At 40.8% G+C, this 15,477-nt stretch overlaps 1 protein-coding gene across 1 annotated transcript; it reads left to right on the forward strand.

Annotated features, from left to right (window-relative positions):
• Nucleotides 1–2,895: 2,895 nt before the first annotated feature.
• Nucleotides 2,896–5,355, forward strand: LOC148022101 (putative protein phosphatase 2C 78). Its single transcript, XM_087697741.1, has 4 exons — nucleotides 2,896–3,818; nucleotides 3,915–4,276; nucleotides 4,379–4,609; nucleotides 4,838–5,355. The coding sequence occupies exons 1-4, from the start codon at nucleotides 3,545–3,547 to the stop codon at nucleotides 5,087–5,089; spliced, it is 1,119 nt and encodes a 372-aa protein (XP_087553867.1). The 5' UTR covers nucleotides 2,896–3,544; the 3' UTR covers nucleotides 5,090–5,355.
• The last annotated feature ends 10,122 nt before the right edge of the window (nucleotides 5,356–15,477 follow it).

Consider the following 15,477-nt stretch of genomic DNA (forward strand, 5'->3'; position numbering starts at 1 on the left):
GTAGTATGTTCCTTTCATTTTTACTAAGCATATGTAGTCTTACCCTTTATCTAAAACTATGGCAAAATACACCATAATGATGCATCTAAATGTGAAGTAAGACCAACACAATTGTCATTACCTTCCAATTATTTAATTAGCATTACTTATAAGGGCATGTGCTATAATAAGGGGGACTAAAACTCTAATAATTCTTCTCGAAAGAATCACCTTAGGTCCATTAAAGTCTCCTAAGTTTAGGAAACATGTGAACCAAGTAATACATGTTTCATGTTCAGTAAGCATATGTACTTTCTCACCCCATCTCAAAGCAAGTTGTAATACACCAAGAGCATACAGTTAGTGGTGAAGCAAGCCAATGTTTTGTTATTGCTTACTACTTTGACATTCAATCATTCCAATGTCCATGGCCTTTACTTTATTAGTGAATAGCTACAAATAACTAGAACACTACTATTGCCACTAAGATAAAAAGAAAGATTTGGGCATCTAAGACCTCAAAACAAACTATCTGTGCTAGCAAAGGCATAGTTAGTTTTGTGAAAGCTCTAAGGCCTCAATAAGTCTCAAAATATAAATCCATAGCTAGCAATGTTATGTTCTTATCGTCAAGGCTACCCCAAAAGATCCATGACTTTCCTTTATTTCCTTTGCTATGCAATCAAAGATAGGATTCATCACTAAAATTTCTCATTTAGTCAAACATTTTCATACTTTCTTGTTGACACAACTGTATATTTGAGATGTTACCATTGTAAAAGACAATTATTGGTGGTCCCCCCCTTAATTTTTGAAAGAGTTAATATTGGTCTTATGTCTACATATTTGTTACGGAATGCTCATGATCACCTCTTTTGCTCTATTTTTTTTCATAAAATATAATCAAAGTATAATGATTATACACCTCTTATGTAACCAAATTCATTTAATTTGAACTAGACATTAGTTCTCTATGCGTCATTATGACATTGCTATTTTCCTAAGGCTTTTTAAGTTTTCTCCTTTCTTTTTCATTCATCTTAAACCATTTTTGGATTTTTAATTGACTTGTTAGGGGCCAAGCTATGGGGCCATTTCTATCCGCTTATATCTTCCTCTGTCCTCTAGGCCTATTCCTATAAGTAGTGTAACCATGTTTCTTTATCTTGCTCTCTTGCATCTAAGTTGTGAGTTTAACCACTTGCATTCATTTATTTTACATGCTGTCAATCTTTTAATGTTCTTCTATGTAGATATCTTATTAATTTTATTCATATTCTTATTTAGCTCCTTTTTCATACACATCTTTTTACTAATTTCACTAGCAGTTATTATTTCTTATTTTGATAGTTTATGAACTTCATAATGTATCCTTTATTTTCCTTTCTCTATATTTTGTTGAGATGTCAAGCTCTACCTGAACTAGCATCCACTACGTTCCTTGATGATGCGGCACAACATTATTCACTGACGTGTTAGGTGACCAACATGAGGATACACTAGTGATTCTACAATTGGACTACACCCACTTAGTCCATCCTTGGTTATGGCACATTCATTGTGCCACCTCATCCTTTCTTAGCAAGTTCACCCTTAGTGATCGCATGTACATACGTTGTGGTACACCGTATCCTAGTTCTTGTCCAAATGAGAATATCTTGATTTCTTTAAGGAGAAGAGGATGCAATGTACAGGGGTACTACCCCTCAATGGTTAAAGTCCTCCAACCAATCACATGTATCAATCATACTAACCTAGAAGGAATAGTCTACCTTATATATATCCTACCTAAGGTGCACCTGCAAAAATTTAGTGACCCTAACAATATTGGTATATAGAATGTTGATGGAACTAGCTAAGGTTAGCTAAATGCTAATTAGTAGGTGAAAAGTTAATAACTTAGGTTAGATTAGTTTAACATTAGCTTTAACTAGTATAAATTGGTTAGTATATTAATTTATTAAAGTTAGGTTGGAAGCCTAATGGTTAAGGTTAGTAATAACCTTGGAAGTTAGTGTAGCTAGTAGTTGGTTAATTGTAAAGGAACTAAGTTAGTTAAAAAGAAACTAAGGTTACTTATAAAAGTTAGTAATAATTAAGATAGTGAGTTTAATGTTAGTTTATTACCCCCTCTTTGGTCAATGTCTATTCTTGTCACCCTAGATCATCCCCCCAATCTCATATGTTACCCTACTCACTCTCTCTCAATGCATCATACTCCATGTGGCATCCCTCACTATCGCTAACTCCCCCTCCTACGACACATGGCTTAAAATGCATCCAACCTGTCCATCTCCTCATTGCGCCATTGGCACAATGGCATGATAGATAATTGTCCCTCCCCCTTATGATAGCATCACCATCGCAAATTTTGAAGTGTGATTTGCTTTGTTGCAGTGGGGCTTCTGCAATTTTGCGAGAGCACCATTCAGAGTGCTGCCACACGCTTAGTCTGTATTTGCATCCAAACGTAAAGGTAGTTACATATTTAGTAAGTAAGAAAGAAAAAAAAGCATGTCACACGTTCCAAACTTTACTTATTTGACATGTGAAAGGTTCAGTAGGTCTGCGCGTGACCTCACTCTCATCTTCCTCTTCCGGGTGGGACGCAGCTCTAAGGAACTTGGAATCCAAGCACACTAGCATTGATTTTTTTTAAAAAAAAGTAGATAAAAGTAAAATTAAAATGGATTAAAAATAGATAAGACTAGCGATATGGAGCCGGCCGGAGGTTTTTAATTTAAAATAGCGTCACGTATTTATATCTCTATTTTTTTTCTTAAAATTTATCTCTATTTCTCTCTCACCCCTCTCTCCTCTCTCTCTCTCCCTCTCTCTCTCTCTCTCGCTCTCGCTTGAAGGTCAAGCGAAAGGAAATCCTCGCTGGCACATCATCTCCTTCCTCTCTTCTTTCTCTCTCTCTCTCTCTCTCTCTCTCTCTCTTTCCCAGTAGGCTTACACGCTTTCCCGGTCTGTCTGCGTGCCCCTCTCCTCCTCTCCTGCGGTGTCTCGCGCTCTGCCATGCCCTCCTCCCGGGACGATCTCGACAGCTTCCCCCATTCTCATCACCTGCACACCGCTGCCATTCCATCCCTCCTGCTGCGATCTTACCCTTAATCGTGCCGCCCTGCCTTGTCTCCAGTCGCGCCACGCCCCGCAGCCTGTCTCCGATCTCAGGAGGTCAGATGATTTGCATGAAGGTCTTTCTTCCGAAAGAGCGAAAGGGTGAGGGCACTGCTGGCTTGCACACTTGGCTCGCTGACCAGAACTTGATCTTCCCTCGTGGACGGCCCCTGAATCCAAGGTAGACATTGCTACAAGCACAGATTCTTCAAGATTGAATCTCTTCATACAACGGGCACAGACTCTTCAAGATCGGATCTCTTGACACAACCGCAGTGTCTAGATCCCGCCCGCAGAATCTTCCTCCCGTGGATTGAACAGACTGTTTGGCAGAATAAGGTTCAGCATACGATCAAAATCCTGCTCCCATTCTTGAATCAGGTAAGGTGCGACATTCGGATCGCCGACAGTCAGGAGAAACCTCGCATCTTGTACAACAACCATGACGTCCTTTTGTTGTTCGCCCCTGGAGCGCTACCTTGGATTAGGTGTGGGGGTCGGTGAAGGCCGGCATGATGCTCTCCTCTGGCACAAGGATCTCACACGGTATTCTGCCGGAGACTTTTCTATCGCTGTTGTGCAGGCCAATGAGTTGTTAGAAGATCAAAGCCAGGTGAAAACTGGGCCATATGGGACACTGATTGGTGTCTATGATGGGCATGGAGGGCCAGAGGCCTCCAGATTTATCACTAATCGGTTGTTTCCGAAGATTGAAGGTGCATTTCTTGCTCCTGTGCCTGTGCTCACAGTCATGACTCTTTTGGTAGGTTAAGAAGACAGTTTCACTCATTCTGACTTACTTTGCTCTGCAGCCTTTGCACAGGAATCAGGGGGCATGTCCACTAAAGTCTTAAAGGAAGCCTTTCATGCAACAGAGGAAGAATTCGTGGGCCTTGTTGATAAGAACTGGCGTGCCAAGCCCCGTTTTGCATCAGTTGGATCTTGCTGCCTTGTAGGTGTGATCTGTGATAACAATCTGTATCTGGCAAATCTTGGAGATTCGAGAGTTGTTCTTGGAGCTGTGAAGCATGGGCGACTTGAAGCAGTGAGGTTGTCTGAAGAGCATAATGCAGCTAATGCAGAAGTACGGAAGGAGCTCAAAGCAAAGCATCCAAATGATTCTCACATTGTGGTGCTAAAACATGGTGTTTGGCGTGTTAAGGGAATCATTCAGGTATTAAAAATGTTACTTGCTGAATATGGTTACACGTTCATATTTGCTGCTTATATGTACGCTTAGCAAAATATGTTATTAACTGTAGTTGTGATTTGGCAGGTGTCAAGGTCAATTGGGGACGTCTATTTGAAAAAACCAGAATATAATACAGATCCACTTTTCTCCCACATTGGCTTGTCTTTGAAAGAGCCTGTTCTCTCTGCAGAACCATCAGTCCATGAAAAACCACTTGTCTCTGAGGACAGGTTTTTAATATTTGCATCAGATGGATTGTGGGAACACTTGTCTGATCAAGAAGCTGTTGATTTGGTGTACAGAAGTGCTCGACATGTAGGCTATTCTCTCTTTCTTACTTGTATCAGTTTCTTGTTCGGACCAGTTTTTGAGATGCTCAATACTGGATTTTGTCTTATATTCATGGAGCAATTTTGCTAATAATAGTTGTAGAGCTGCCTAGGTCTTCACCCACTGGTTGTTTTTGGGTTACAGTACTGGTATCTTTTGTGCATTTTACCTATTAATTTGATTGTGTGTCGAATTTTTTTGCTTTTGTCACAGGGAATTGCCAGGAAGTTGGTCAGGGCTGCACTTCAGCAGGCTGCTAAGAAACGGGAGATGAGGTATGCAGATCTCAAAAAAATTGAGCCAGGTGTTCGAAGGTATTTTCACGATGATATCAGTGTCGTGGTGGTGTACCTTGATCATAAATCAAAGAATGCAGGCAAGGCCAGCCCAAGGTTAAGGGCTCGCAGTGTTTCAATGGATAGTGTGACTACCCCATTAGATATATTTTCTTCTGACAGTTTGTAAGATTACCCCTGGTCAATGGTTCATCCAGTACCAAGGCATAATTATTGCTTAGCCAGCCATGTTAAAAGAATGAACTTGGTCTATGCCTAATATTCACCACTCTAAGATTCTTTGCTTCTACGAGAAATGGTTTCTTGGAGGGTTTTTTATGTAGCCACCTTCTTTGTATCATTCCATTCTTTGAATGGATGTCAAATTTTTTATGGGTTATTGAAGGTGGACTTATGGCGTGTATTCTCTATCTAATTCATGGCTTTGCTTTTTCACAGTGTAGTTTATGTATTCTTTTTGGTTTGATCAACTTTTGCAGTACCAGCTTCAAATTCCACAGTAATGGAGCATGCCTATGCCATGACTTAATAGTCATGGAGCATGGTTTGTTTTTGTATCTGTTCACCAAGATTCTCAAATGTGAAGTTTCAGAGCAGCAGAGGGTTTTTTCTATGTGCTGAGCTTACAATCATTGAAAACTAGTACAGGGTACCAATAATTGCCGCGATAAGTGAAGGCATGTCGAACTGAGGCATATCAATATCCTGGCTTCTTCCTGATTGTCAGATGTGCTGGAAATTGGGATCTGTAGGGCATCTCCATAGTGTTGGAACTCTTGGTTGGGTATGGATACATTTTGTTGAATCTCTTCATATTTGTGCACTTACTGTTGCAGTGCTATTAGAGTTCTCCTGGGCACCATGTACAAACTGCCCTCCTCTCATCCAACTTTAGTGCTTCATGACTATCTGGTTTCCCATCATGTTATTGGACCTTGCATTGCAAACCTTCCTGTTGTGAAAGAAAGCCTTTACACTGCTGTGGTGTATGCTGCATTTTGACTGAGCTGTACATGATCTCCAGTTTAGGCTGTTGATGGTTCTATGAGGGCTGCCGGGGATGTGCTCTGTTGAATGTGTTGAACTGTGACATCTTCCCCTAAGAACAATGTACTTGGGTGCATGTAGGAATATTGGTTGTACCTAACAGGGAAGCATGGGATGTCCACCTTGACAGCACTCTAACGACTATCTAATAAAGGTTACTTCATAACCAATCAAGATGAGTGGCGAACATTATATTTAGTTCATAAGAGAGGTTGCCTTTCAAACATCCAAGCAAAGGTTACTTCATAACCAATTAAAGATGGCGGTGTCACAATATATTTAGTCCATAAGAGAGTCTGCCTTTGAAACATCCATGGCTTGAATGGCCAATATACTCTCATGCTTTATTTCCTTGAAGCAAATGTTAGCGTGGGTTCTATCCAATTGAAGGCAGGCACAAACATTTAGCTCTTAATTCTAGCAATATAGAAAACCACTTAACTAATTGTGTCCGCTTGTCCATAGGATGGGGACTTTGGGACCTCCATTCGTCTCTCTTCATTTGCTCACATGTTCTTTAGTTACCAGCACATTGTGTTAAACATATAAGTTCTTTTATTGTATCCTTAACATTGGTCTGCACAAACGATGCCTTATGTAAAAAAAGTCGCATAAACAATCAGTTCTTAATAGACAAGACTTGCCAATGAACAATTTGCAAAACTGTTGATCACCATAGCTATATAGAAGTTGTTTGCAATTTAAGATCCGATTGGTTTGTACAAACAATACCTCATGTAAAAAAGGTTGCATAAACAATCAGTTCTTGATAGACAATAGACTTTTGCTAACGAATAAATTACAAAATTATTGATCACAATAGATGTATGAACTTGTTTGTAATCTAAGATCTGACAGGTTCGTACAAACAATGCCTAATGCAGAAACGGTTGCATAAGCAGTCATTTCTTAATAGACAAACTTTTGCTAATGAACAATTACAAAATTGTTGATCACCATACCGTTGTGCATTTACTCCTGAAAACCACGGAAGAAGGATGCTTACTGGATGATTAGCTAGATTAAAGTTAGCATTGCTTCAACAATGGTTTTGGGATGCTCCTACATGGTTGGTGGAGTTGGGATGAAGGCACCTGCTTTTGATCCAACTTTCCTTGATTCATTTATGCCACTTATAATGTGTTGGTGTGAAGGGTCCGGATAATGGTTTTATGCATCTCAATACGGTACTCAGATGGCGTCGATGCAAGGGAAATGGAATTCCATAGTTTGCAAATACTCAAGTGGAGGCTTTTTTATGCATCTTATTCACTCAATTATGGACAAGCATGCCTACCATGTGCTATAGCTATTGAAGAGATTGACTTTTATGAAAGAGATCTTTACTAATCCTGTGTATGCTCGGTTAGCATGCTTTTTGGAAAGAGAGAACATGGTTTTCATAAAGATGGCCATCTTGGCATTCAAGGCGGGGGTTCAATCGAGATACCAGCAGCCTGGAAAACATTGAAGAGGTAGTACTTGCAGTTCAGACAACGTCGGTGAGAGAGGAAAAAAGCTAAACAACCTGCAACAAGGGCAGCACGGAGGAGTGCATGAGTTCTGTTATTTCAGAGGGAGTAAAGCACCGCAGTGGGAATCTGAGTACACAACTGCCACCCAACTAAACTTGCAGACATTCGCTGAAGGATTCTGAGTACACAACTGCCACCCAACTAAACTTGCAGACATTCGCTGAAGGACAAACCAGAGCGGTAGCACAGGTAGGATAAAGGGGGGCCTTTTGGTGGGCTTTCATGCGTGATGGTTTCTGTCATCAACGCCATAAGAAGGAACTGTCTTGGAGAGCATGCTCTGCAGTAGTACAGTATTCCATGAATACACAATCGTCCTTTAAATGATGTGCCCGCTGTATCATTGCAACATGGGAAGTTTAGAGATGCAGTCCATAATCTGTGACTTCTGCAGTCCAACCAGGGAAAAGCACAAGCTCTAGGTCTATATTCACCTACTGGAGGGTCAAGGAGTCGTCGTGAGCAAGCAAACGTGAGTAGAAGGTGTCTGCTGGCGACCTGCTTGTGAGAAGTAGAGACCAGGCAGTTGTGAACCAGTCACAGTCAGTGAATGTTTTTGATAGGATTGCTACACAAGATGGCGACCTGCTTGTGAGAAGTAGAGACCAGGCAGTTGTGAACTAGTCACAGTCAGTGCATGTTTTGATAGGATTGATATCCTGCAGCATTAAATGTGGAGGACATGAACATGAGACGGGCAGCAGCAACATGAATCAAACAAGGTGGCCTAAGAGCTGGATTGGTCATTGTCAAGCTCAAAGGACAGGCAAATATCATATGTGAGGTAAGCCTTTTGATCCATCAAATTGGAAGAATGAGAGCTGTAGCTGGTGACTACAATTCATCATAGCTGAGAGGACACCATCTCGAGCACTCGCTAAGACTGAATGCAATCCTTTTTATTGAGGGTGTCATAGCCCTTAGAAGATGAGCTTTATGAGGAGTTGGGTAGCCACAACCACCATCATTTGAACTTGTGTGCCATTCTGTGACCACATTGTGTACACTTTACCCATGCTAAAACTTCTTTTGACAATTATCAATAGTTGTGTCTTTCTTCTCTTGGCCACAAGTGAATAAAGCTTGTGGAAGCCTTGAAAGACAGCTTTTTCTAACCTTAGCTAAGCTCATCTTCGTTTCTCATTTCTCAAAGATTGCACTTCCACTTGACTTAAGGAATCTTATTTGAACTCCATCTGAGTTTTCTTCCCTTGTCCTCCATGGATTTGTGGCTAGATGAGATTGCCCTTCATTGTAATCTAAGATTCGACCACTAGTCCATTGTTGAATATATCCTTAAGGGTTTGCACACCTTCTCTTAAGCAATTAGTAAGGTGACAAGTTGGGATAATCTGTTCTTAGACTTAACCACTCCATTTCTTTGCTCCTTCGAGGGATGACACATTTGGTCAGGACTTTATACCACCTATTCCACCTATTTCATGTACATGCTGTTAGGTGGTTTTCTATAAAACATGGCTCCCTCACCATGATTGCATAGTCTCCACCATTATTGGTTGTTTTACTCGCACCTTGAGCATACTACAACCAACTCTCCAACATAATGAAGGGTAAAGTAGGAAGCAAAGATAGATATACCGCAAACTTAGCATACTATAAAAAAATTAGAATGTACTTTCCCTTTGAACTTGGGCTACAATGATTTGGTTTTGAGGTGTAAGAACTTGGTTGTCAAACAACACCATGGTAATTGTTCCTTCAATTTGGTCCTTCCTTGCATTTAATGGGGTGATAATGACACAAGCAAGAGGAGCACATGCATTGGTGGCATTTTATGGTCATGAGATCATGCAAAGCATAAACATCAAGGCAAGGCACAAAGGCAAGCTCCAAAGTTAAGAAAGCAAGATGCTTGTCTTTTAAAATAACTCAAAAATGTAAAATATGCTATTTTTAGCGTTTGCATGCAACGTATATGTGAAAATTTATGCAAGAGGGACAAGTTTAAATGTGTTGGAGCTATATATAGCTCACCCTATCTAGAATAAATCTCACCTATATATGATGTAGTTTGTTATCAATATGAAAGTCTTTGGGGTGTACATGGCGTCTCTTCTCTCTCTCTCTCTCTCTCTCTCTCTCTCTCTCTCTCTCTCTCTCTCTCTCACGTCTCTACATATCTTCTCTCTTTACATCTCAACATGGTATCAGAGCTATCACAATTGACTACAACCAATTCCTTGAAGAAGACAAACATGCAGTATACCTATATAGTATCTCTTCAATTCTTGATTCATGTTCTTTTCATGCTTAAATTTGATGTATAGTGTATGTTATGAGCATCTTATGTTATAAAATTTGAGCATAGAAAAAGTTCACTTGATCGTCATTTAGATTGCAGATATGTTGAATTGTAGATATCTTTCTTGGATTCCCTAAAAATTTCTATTTGGAAAACTCTTAAGGAAATGCATTTCTTAAGAAAATAAGTTTTTATGATGTGCTAGGACTCACAAGCTTTCTTTCTAGTAAATCCTTGCTTAATTTAGCGTTTTGTGTCAAAAGTTGTCAGTTCAGGTAAATTGGACTTGAAACAGAAAAATAAATAGGACAATAGCTTTTTGTGCAAACTTTTACGACATGGGTTTCGTCATGATTACTCTCTTGAGTTTCTGCCAAAATTAACCAAATCATCATCTATTCTTGGCCAAAAAGTAAAGCGATAATGTTGAAGGGTGCTTTTGCTCGACCGCCAAGACCCACGGACCGCTTATTGATTCAAGCGTTCCAAGCCGAGCACTAATGGCTACCTCTCACATAGCAGACGCGCCATCCATATCTACGGGTGTAGTGAGCTTACCTCCGTGCCGTTCGAGTTACCTCCTCTCCAGCGCACTCCGGTAGCTCCACGATCCAAGTGCAAGCTTCAAGCAAGCTCTATCCTCAAGCTCCACACTCCAAGCTCCATCGCCGTGAGCAAGAGAAGAGAAGAGAAGAGAAGAGAAGAGAAGAAGAGAGGAGAAGATGGAGAGCTTCTCCACCCCACGGTCCCTCACCCTCACACACTCACTCCCTCACACTCTCACACTCCCTCTCTCAAGCACAAGCTCAAGCAAGCAAAAACAAGAAGAAGAAGAAGAAGAAGAAGAAGAAGAAGAAGAGGAGAGCCATTTTTTACCACACACAAGAATGAGCTTCTCATTCACTTTTCAACTTTATATACAAAACCCTAAATCCCTTTTGGGCGGTCATCCCCTTTTCCCCTTTTTACATGGCCGGCCATAGCCTAGGCCTTTTTTCCCATTGTCCTTCTATCTTCCTAGCTTCCTTTCCATCGCCCACCTACATTTACAAATTGCACAGGTGAGAGCCCGGCGCTCTTTTACAAGATTTCAGGGTGCGCCTTTTTATTTTGAAATGCGCATTTCCCCTTTTGTATTTGCCTTGGCCTTTTAAGGTTGCCTTTGCGCTTTTGGCCTTTTCTCCTATTCTTTCTTTAGTCGGACTACCTTTTTTCCACCTTTGCCCTGCGTCTTTTTTATTTCCTTTTGCTTTCTTCGTGTTGGGGTTAACAAATGTTTTGATCGTTGTTCATATTTCTTGTCTATGTTGGGCGGATTTATTCTCGCACACGTTTCGTCTATTTTGGGTTGATTTATTCTTGCCTATGTTTCGTTTATCTTGGGTCTCTTTTTTTTAGAGTATGCTTTTTGAACTAGATGTCTTTATTTCAAGCGTAGCTTTTGTGTATGACTTGTGTTGCACTTTTATCATCATTTCGTATATGATATGTAGATTCTGTGATCTCATATTGTACGTATTCTCTCAACCAGCTATGTCAAATTCTATAATTGTCAATGGATTTTCTTTTGGACAACGTTTCATCCCTCACTTTCAAGAATAAGGATTCCTTAGATGGCACGTAAAGATGCTGCTAATTCTTGAAGGTGATGGCTTGCATGATATTGTTCTTGGTAATTATGAATGTCTGCCTCAACTAATTGATCAAGCTCATGATAATACCCTTGTAATTAAAGGACTTATCTTTGAAGAATGGCAAGCTGTTTATAATGATTGGGTCAAACGTGACAAAGCAGCTCGTCGGTATATTCTTTTTGCTATTCAAGAATCTCTTATGCTTGATGTATGTAATCTTTCAACCTCACAAGCTATATGGGAGTATTTAATAGAAAATTTCGAGAAGAAATCTATTACAAAAATACTTTATCTTTGTAGTCAGCTCACTCAATTACAATACAATATCAAGATATACCATAGTTTTTCTCTTGTGAGATAAATCAAAAGCTTTATTATCTTTTAACCAATATCAAAAAGTTGTAGAACTTCATACCGGTTGTCGCATCAATAAACTTCCTAGTGATAATGATAGAGAATACATTTCAAATGATTTTGATGATTATTGTAATAATCAGGGTATTCATCATGAATATACGATTTTCTACTCTCCGCAACAAAATGATATTGCTAGATATAAAAAAAGGACTATTCTCAATGCCATGCAATGTATGCTCATTCATTCTGGCTTATCTCAATGTTTCTGGGCTGAAACAGTCTTAATAAGAGTATTTATGCAAAATCATCTTCCTCCGACGACTACTCCTTCTGGTAAAATACCAATTACTACTTGGATAGACGAAACTACTCCTATTTTATATTTTCGACATTTTGAATGTATTGCTTATATTTATATACCCAAAGAATCTCGCAGAAAACTTGATCCTCCTGGTTCATCGGGCACTCTATAGTCTCAAACAATCTTTACAAGCTTGGTATCAAAAGATTGATATCTTCCTTATAAAACAAGGTTTTATCTCTTGTTCTTCAGATCTCAACTTATACATCAAGCACTGCAACGATAGTTTTGTTATTCTTACTCTATATGTGGATGATACCATACTTGTTTCTAACAATCTCAACTTCCTTTAACAAGTAAAGTAGGTTTTATCTTCTGCATTTAACATGGTGGATATTGGAGACATACGCTCATGTCTTAGTATTCAGATTCAACGCTATCGAGAAAAGGGTGTTTTATTACTGCATCAAAACAAAGTTCATTGAATATATTATTTAAAAGTTTAGTTTTGGTTTTGCATATCCTACTAGTACTTGCCTTGTGAGCTCTACCAAAAACTCACACTTTCGCAGAATGATGGACAATTAGCATTACATCAACCTTACGCTAATCTTGTTGGATGTCTTTAATTTATTAGCTTAAATTCTCACCTTGACATTCTTTTTACTGCATGAATCACTAATCTCTTCATTGACTGTCCAAAGCGAAAACTATCCTTAAGCTCGGCTAACGTGCCATTCGTCCCGTTGGGGCTATTCGGTGTTGAGAATCTCGATGGGGAGGCTACACCTATCCCATTGCATGCCATATCTGATGCACAAACAAAGTAGGCCGGCATATCATTTCCAGGTCCTAGTAATCTTGATGCAGCCTCAATAGGAAAGAAGAGCCGTATAGGCGAAGGAAGAAGAGACCCGAAGCTAAAGTCATGCTCAAAACTGAGAGTGCCACAACGCTACCTATTGGAAAGAAATTCATTGATGCTGAGGCAGAGACATCATCCCCAAAGACAACTTAAAAGAGAAGTGCTAAGGTCGGGGAGTACCCCAACCCGAAGTGCCAACTAGAGGTCATTGAGAAGGTGAAGGAGTGGGTAAAGGAGGCCCAAGAACACTTAAAAGATACTGAGCCCATCTTAGAGGACGAGATCGAGGATCTCTCCAACATAAGCATGCCTCTCACCCCCTTGACCAAAATCGAGAGATGCGACTACGCCATAAGCAATACCGCTTAGGCAAAGGCTTAACGCTACGGGCCAGCAAATCAATCATGGCCATTGGCCAAGACAGTCCAGAATAGGAGAAAGACGAGCAGCCAACAATCTCCTCACCACTCTAGTGACAAACCCTGTGACACTAAGCCTAGGAGATCTGCTTAGGCAGCATCCGACCCTATGGCAAGACTTAAAGTAGTGGGTTGAAGGATCATGAGACCAAGCTGCATAGACCTACAAGAACATGATGTAGAGACACAGATACTAAGTTTAATGTTGCACTCCATGACTAAGTCCTTGCATGTTAATGCTTTTTGGGAAGGCACCGAGATGCATGCAGTCTTACCGGTCTTAGCCCTAGGCGACATAACAAGGAAAGGGATTGTAGACACAGGGGTGGGAGTTAGTGTACTGAGCCACACAGTGCTCTAGACTTAGGGCAATCCACCTGTCGAGGCTGCTAGGTTCAATGCCACATTAGCTAACAGAATGAAAGTGAAGCCATTTAGGGTGCTAAAAAACTGGCTAGTGAAAATCATAGGAGTCCAATTCTTAGTTGACTTTATAATCATGAAGGGAGTGGACTATGATATCCTATTGGGCCGACCATGGATGCACAATGCTAGAGTGATCGAAGATTGGGGCCCCTAACTAAGTATATCCCATATCCTAAAGACGAGCGATATTGGATGCATGTCCTTGCTACCATTGACCTGCCGTTCTCGGACAATGAGGAGTACTAACAGGCCATTAAAACGATCGGCAAGCCCAAGGGTACACCCTCGGTACCAATCTGCATGATGGCATGCAATCTTTATAGAAGACCCAACCCTGTCACTTTCCAAGTGCCAACAAATGAGAGGGAACTCTAGGAGATTTTAGAGTATTTGACCGGCAAGCTAGTTGGCAATCCAGCAGCAAATTTCAAGCCACTCCAAGATCTCTTAGATGAACCAAGGTGGCAATGGACTAGGGTGCATGACCTAAGCCTTATGTACAATTGGGCCCTAGTCCCCGATCAAAGACCCGAGACATACCAAGACTTAGGAGACAACGAGCAATGAGATGAAGATGCTTCCGATGACGAATACGAAGACTACCGCTCCTTCGGTGACGAGAATGAGGGTGAGATAGATACCATAGAATACGACACTGAAGGACGAGAGATAGAACAGATATGAGCAGACTCCAAGCCACAGAGAAAGAACACCTTCAGGATAGAGCGAGGGGTCATGCGCGTGGATTGTGACCGCACTTGGTTGAAACGTATAGGAGCCATAGACTTTGAACAAGCAGGTCTAACCCAACCAGGTATCATGCTTGTGCTTAGAACAGAGTCACCCTATGAGATGCGACCATCGGGAGAGACTACCTCTTCTAGTGAAGATGGGGAGTTTGATTCAGAGTTGGAAGTGAGTTCAGAAAGCGACCCAGAAATACCTAGGCCTTCCAAGACTAGACATACCAAGGGGGACCTACCCGTCCACCTGAGGCACAGACGGTTAAAGGAAGAAAGGGAAAAACAACCTAGGGATGCACAAGCATACGAACAACAAAAACCATAGGACCTCCCTAAGAAATTTATGAAGTTCAAGAAGGGTGATAGGGTAGTGATCCTGTTGGGTGCCAAACGTCAAGAGCAAGACCTACCAAAGTCAAGAAGGTGAACCTAGCCCAGGAAGGGGAGACACCTCGACATGTCTTTATTGCTGATGACTTGACGGAGGAAGAAGAGACAAGTCTCGTTGCTCTCTTGTGAGAGTATATAGACGTATTTGCTTGGCCCTTAGAAGAGCTTTGGGGGTAGACCCGAGTGTAGTGAGACTGGGTATCACCCATAGTCATTGTAATGAAGAAAAACAGAAAGATTAGAGTGTGCGTCAATTACAAGAAGGTGAACAATGCCACTAAGAGGGACAACTTCACATTGTCATACACTAAGCATATTCTCAAGAGAGTGGTGGGAAAAGAGGCCTATAATTTTCTAGACGGATTCTCTAGATACAATCAGGTGTGCAGGTGCATCCTGACGATAGGCATAAGACTGCATTCACCACTGAGTGCGGTGTCTTTGCCTACATAGTCATACCCTTTGGTTTCACTAACGCTCCAGCCACCTTTCAACGCCTTATGTGCACTATATTCAAATACATGCTTAGGAAAGAGTTAGAAGTCTTTGTAGATGATATGTGTTCACTCAACCTAGA

The sequence above is a fragment of the Lygodium microphyllum genome, chromosome 17 (assembly GCF_053477565.2).
Source record: "Lygodium microphyllum isolate KBCC chromosome 17, Lygodium_microphyllum_v1.1.10, whole genome shotgun sequence".
In the NCBI taxonomy this organism is placed as follows: Eukaryota; Viridiplantae; Streptophyta; class Polypodiopsida; order Schizaeales; family Lygodiaceae; genus Lygodium; species Lygodium microphyllum.